This window comes from Echinococcus granulosus, assembly GCF_000524195.1.
Source record: "Echinococcus granulosus chromosome Unknown EG_S00213, whole genome shotgun sequence".
NCBI classification, from domain to species: domain Eukaryota; kingdom Metazoa; phylum Platyhelminthes; class Cestoda; order Cyclophyllidea; family Taeniidae; genus Echinococcus; species Echinococcus granulosus.
The window spans coordinates 71,767-78,023 of record NW_020170593.1 but is presented as its reverse complement, the minus strand read 5'-3'; the positions used below and the strand labels follow the sequence as shown (position 1 = coordinate 78,023).

Genomic DNA, 6,257 nt, shown 5'->3' with positions numbered 1-6,257 from the left:
TCATGCTTATCTGCATGGTACTCTCGAAAAGCACATGACTTCTAGCGAAGATATCGTGCAGTGTGGACTGCCCATCCCAACACAAAGCGGGGAATTCGCAATAGAAGAGGCCCTTAAAATCAACTTCTAGTGTATTGCACACATTCTTGACACCTTCAGACAAATCGAAGCGGTGGGGCACAGTAGACCATTACCACGTTTCTCGCTGTGAATAAAGACCCCACTTCAATATTGCTGGCAGCGATAGTAGGCTTCATTCTATCCTGCCCTACCACAACCGCAGCTCCCCACCTATCCGACTCAATCCCGCCTAATTTTCTCGTTCTTACCACTCAAGCACCTAACTCTCCCCCACTCACGTCAGTGACTTAGCTTCTACATTTTTATCATTTCAGATCCTAATTCTCAAATCTGCTCCGGTTTCTCCTACCACTTTGTACTTCCCACCACTCCAGAACTTAATTCACCACCTGTCTACCTTGGGTACAGCCGGCTTTCCAGTCGCCATCACTCCCGGCCATACTTATTCAACTATCCACAAAAGTTCCTTACCAAGTATCTGGTCACCGCCGCTGCAGAACCTGATTCTCCACCCAAATATTTCTCTAAAACATTCATTCCCGACCCAACCTGACTCTCCACATACCTACCCAATTTCGTTCTGGTTACCTAGTTCGCATCGCTGCAGAAACCTACTTCCAATCTGACTCAGCCACTCTAAATGTCTGGACTCCACTCCGGAACCAAACCCTCCACGTATCTACCCCGGCTCCTTCTAGTCAGTCAGTTCTCAACACTTGCAAGCCCGATTATCAACATATGAGCTTTCGTTCCGAATTTCAAATTCCTCAAACCTTTTTACCTCCCTGCCTACTTCGATTCCGGCCCATTTTAAAGCTCCTATCAAACATTAACCTCCCAAAAACTACATTACCCACCTCTACCTATCCGCCTCAGCCCTTTCTTACTTCTTACCCTACATCACTCCAGGTCCTGACTCCCCCATATCTACATCCATCTGCACAAACTCCTCTGCAAACAGCTAGCTCCCACCACCCCCAATCGTACTTTCTAATTTGCCTCTACTTCCGGTAATCTAGATCCCGCCATTTCATATCCTACTTTTCTATCGTCAAGAGCCCTTCCCCAATTAACTTTCTCCTGACACTGCAGGACCTGGTTTACAATTATCCAGTTCCCATCACTCTAGAACCCAATTCTCCACATATCCGCCTAAATTCTAAATCAGCTGCTCCTAGTCTTCCATTCGTTGTCACTCCAGAACCTAAATCTCTGCCCATCTGTTCCTTCAAGTTTCCCACTTCTCACTACCCAAGAATTTAATTTCTTTACCTATTTGCCTCAATGCCTTCCAGATTCTAGTTTCCGTTACTGTAGAACCCGCATTTCCACCTACCTCAGTTCCTTCTTGTTATCCAGGTTCCACCACTGACAAACCTATTTATTTACCTTTCTGCACCAGTCCTTTCAAGATTTCGAGTTTCAATCACCTTATAACCTATTTACTCATCTATCTACCCCAATTGCTCTACAAATTTCCATTCCACACCAGAATCGGAACTTATCCCAACCTACCTTAATTCTTTCTACTTTATAGCTCGATATAGAACCTTCATCTCTACATATCCACCTCAGTTACTTCTAGTTATCCAGTTCCCATCACCCTAGAGCCTACTTCTCCGAATACCCACTTCATTTCCTCTCCAAATAACTATTTACCATTGACATACCCTAAATCTCTCATCATCTGTCCCGTTTTCTTCCAGTTTTCCAATTCGCAGTACCCCAAAACCTAATAATCCAACTATGTACTTCAGTTTCAAATCACGTTTTCAACTACTATCGCCTTAGAACTCAATTCTTTACACAAGAGGCTCAATTCCTTTCCATATACCCAGCTCCAGCCTCAAATATTGTAGTTTTCTACACATCAGCCTCAGTTCCTTTACAGCTATCTAATTCCCATCACTTCGCGAATTGGGCGTACGGAACCTTAGTTTACTAACTCACTTCCTCTCGAGCCTCCATTTTTATCTAACCTTTGTCGTTAGGCCTCCTCACTCCACCATCTAGTATTTACCTGCTCACACGTGTCGGACGGGCGGAAGATGGAGTTAGAAAATAAACAGGAGACGAATAAATGGCTAGAGGCAAACAGATGTACAGACACAAATGAATATTTAGGGAAGTAACTAAGCAACAAGTGAGTTGAATGATTTAACACATAAATAGACCCGTAGAAAAGTAGCACTTACCATTTGCCCGATTCCGAAGCTTTGCAGGAGACGTCATCAAAGCAAAATATTCCTACTGGCTGTGAGCTTTGCAGATGACTGGCTGCAAGGCGGAAAAAGGTGTGTCTCGTCCCGAGGGAGATTCTAGAAGACTCTCCTCACTTCCTGTGGCTACCTCGCAATCGCCCATTACCGCCTGACATGAAGAATGAAGGAGTGACTACCGCACCACAAATGCATCGTATGCATCGATATAGCCGTCACGAGGATCCATAATAAGATCAGTCGATATGAGGACCAAGGGGTTGGGGTGTGGGTTAGGGAAGGAGGAAATAAACTGAACATCTGTGCCTAAACCTGAAGCGCAGGCTTGGCGGCGGCACTGCCCCTAACGTGAAGGATGGGTTAAAACAGACTACCTACGGCCAAAAGGGACCTGAGCACATTATTCCGATGGCATAGCTACAATCACCATACTTTCGCCTCAAGAACAGCAGACCAGCTTTCATATGTTGTAAAACTGTGGAGCAGTCATCTACTCCTCCGTCAGTTTTCAAAATGCGTTTCAAGAATGAATCGCAGAAGAACTTTCAATGGATAGTAATGCTACCACTTCAATTAAAGTCTCCACAATCCCCCTCCATTTGTACTTGAATTGTAGCCTTCAAGCGTGAAATACCGAAGACGAGTTTCATAAGGTAACGCAAAATAAACCCTTGTAAAGAATAAAACTCATCCAAACCAATTCTCTGATGATGCAGGGGGCGGCATGTGGAGGGAATTCGAAGCACAACTACTGAAAGACCGAGGTCTCGAATTAGGCTAGCGAAAAAAACATCCAGTCAAACAGATGAGATGCCGACGATTCAAATATTGCGGGGTTGGACCCAACACTTCCCATTAAATGAATTCAAGGCGACCTATTTGTGCATATTCGATGAGTCACCAGTGGTAATGAAGTCAAGTGAACGAATCATTCAGAGAAGAGGACCAGAGTTCTGGTGAAACCCTACCAAAAAAAGCGAAAGACGACACTTAACATGGCAGCTGTTTAATGCATTAGCAATAAAGACCCATCTGGCAGGGCATTCGATCACGACACTCCAGCCATTGCATTTACAATGATGACACCAACTGAGGTTATTTGTTTGGATCTTCTCGATTCCTACTCAAAAGCCAGAAAACACATTTATCAATTTTGCTATCTGAACCTAACAATCTATGCAATCCATGGATTGATTCGACCTCAATTATCACAAACTGCTAAGGAACACGTCACGTCTATATGATAGGACAGTCAAGAAGAAAAGACGAAGGGCGTAAAAGCAGTTTCATAGTGGAACAACTTTGCTGGAAACAAGGGCCATGACCGTAAAAATAATAACCACTCACCTGGAAGGAACGAAGTTCTAGTTCCAAAAAGCAGGCAACATTTAGTAAATGATCACCAGAAAAACGACGCAGACACCACTTCCTGCTGATAAGGCATTCGTCCTGGAGTAGTTCAAAACCATCTGGTAGACTAGTCACAAAATTTTTGGCTTCGGCAAGTTCAATCACTTCCTGAGAATCAGAGCATATTGCCACAATTCACTTTCCCGAAAATAAAATGAATGAACTAGGCCTTCGCAATGCATGACTGCACCATAACAGCATCATTAAAAGCACACAAAAATATGTATGAAACAGGATAAAATCCTAACCCAAGCTACACCTTTAAAGCCTTTTTACGTTTGGACCTTATAACTGTTGAACGCCCGATTTATCCGGCACACGCACAAAATCTACATTAACCTGTCGAAGCATACGCAGATGTATAGACAATCCATCTTTACCATCTGGAGCGGTGAAAAGTACTCGTTTTTCAAAACTTGTCCTTCACTTGATGCTTATATCATCAAATGCATACCGGAGCGATTCAGTACTTAACGAGGGATTGCGACATCCGCCATGTCAATTATGGGGTGCGCGGTGACCTTAGAAAGCATCATCACTTTAGTGTTCAATGATGATATCAGATAAAGGAAAGTAATTGCCAGGTAGTTGGAACAGTGGTAGCAACATATAAAACCTTGAAGGTATTTTAGTTCTTGTATTTCACACTTTTGTAATGTCTTTTTTATGCAAATTTTTGTCAATCACCTACATTTATGTTATTAGGTCACTACACTATTGCTAATATTTTTGTTTGTCCGCATTCTTGGTTAACGGTTTGTTGTTTTTGTATATACATAGATCATGCCTAAGTGGATATGCATTTAAGTGCACCTGTGTGCAGCGCTAGTAAACAGGAACAATACTACTCAAAAGAAGCAACAGCGGTAAACCTGGAGACTACTTTCTGCCTCCGTCTCTCAGCAGCTTGTCAGTGTGCAGTCTGCACGATTAATAGGCTAACGAAGACTGGGATAGAGAAGTACAATGTAGTTTGCCGTGCACTGTTCTTGTCCCCTTTGCTGATCTGTTCTGCCCTGTGCTGTGCCATTTCGGGCTGTGAGGGAAGGCGGTGATGTATACGATGTTACGTGGTGAAATGTTTCTCTAAAGAAACGTCTCCCTCCTCGCCCTTTCCTTTCACGTATTTGTTCTTGCACACACGTTGCATGCAACCAGGATGCGATACCTCATTCATCCTCCTTGTTGTGTTTTGGCTGTCACAAAAAGTAAGATAATGTGATACGATGCCCACCCGAGGACAAAGTTGAACGAAGTCAAAGCACCCGTCCCAGATGGAAAAATAAGGTAAGTTCATTGATCATAAATTATGTACTACTCCAGAAATTAGACTTCACGGAGCTCAGACAGCCCAATAGCAACAGCCTCACGTACCTTGGCAACCTACTTCCTTGGGTAACTCTCGCTTGGTCCCCAACCACCACACAACCGCTACTCGACAGCCTCCATCACAGCCCGTCTCCTCACATCGCTCCTCACAGAAATTGTCAACATTTTTGTTTCAACTAAAAACTAATTTTAAAAACCCCTTATAATTCTGGACGTGAGTCTTATTTGTTTCTATGCCAAAGGGAAAAATTTCTAGGCAGAATCAAGCCTGTAACGGAGGCTTTCACGGAGGTTCGCATTACCTCATGCCAATGGACAAGGTCCTTCAGAAAAACCGTGAGCTCCGTATTTTCTCACAGCTAAGAAAGAGGTCATTAAAAGTCTGCACTTGTGTGAATGTTTCCTGTCATCCGTGATTTAGCGCTTTTGTCAAGTGGCAGATTGTCATGCCACAGTCATGAGGATAATTCGAAGTCCATGTAATGTATTTCAGCCACGCAAAAATAATTAAGGCTGTCGTGACTGCACAACCAGACCTTGTTGGCGTAACCCTTTAATCGAGACGACGGTAGCCATTCTTGTCACCTTGACGATCGTAGATGTCGAGAGGATTGAGAAAGGGAAGACGAGGAAGAAGTTCATCTAAGGCGTCATCATTGAAGAAGGACGGAGCGGCTTCCAAAATGGCTGCCTTAACTCCGGCACTGACACTACTACTACTACCACCACCACCTCCAGGTTTCATTTATACGTAACTGTGCGAAACCACCGAGGATGAGGTGGAGACTGCCTGACAACGCTTCCTGGGGGTGCAAAACTGCTGATCTCACTCAACTCACTGTCGTGCCTTTTAGCTATGAGGCCTAATCGAGTGCCCTCTCCTTCCTTTAGCTTGTATACGAACGCGTTTTTATGGTACGTGTACGTTCTGCCAGTAGTTAGGGGTTCTTTGCATACTCCTAGTCGTCTTCGCCCACTTTTTGTTATTGATGGAAAGAACTTTCTAGTAAGTGTCTGTTCTTCCTAGTCGATGGCGAATTGAACTAAGGTAGTACAGCATTCTCTCAAGTCGGTGTCTAGGGTTATCCCGGCCTCGACGGCGTCTGGAAGTAGGTTCTACGGTAGGGCACGTAGAAACTGAGGTGTCAAATCTCGGGTTTTAAAGCCACCTTTCGACGTCTGTGTAGGCCCCTAAAGGTGGTAGGTCCTGGAGTGCTG

The 6,257-nt window shown here is 44.1% G+C and overlaps 1 protein-coding gene across 1 annotated transcript; it reads right to left on the bottom strand. All coding sequences in view use genetic code 11, as the record gives it.

Annotated features, from left to right (window-relative positions):
* Positions 1-2,328: 2,328 nt before the first annotated feature.
* On the bottom strand, positions 2,329-5,784 carry EGR_10373 (hypothetical protein; the record flags this gene model as incomplete). Its single annotated transcript, XM_024499622.1, has 5 exons — positions 2,329-2,451; positions 2,485-2,643; positions 3,648-3,818; positions 4,676-4,746; positions 5,625-5,784. The coding sequence occupies 5 exons, from the start codon at positions 5,782-5,784 to the stop codon at positions 2,329-2,331; spliced, it is 684 nt and encodes a 227-aa protein (XP_024345970.1).
* Between the last annotated feature and the right edge of the window lie 473 nt (positions 5,785-6,257).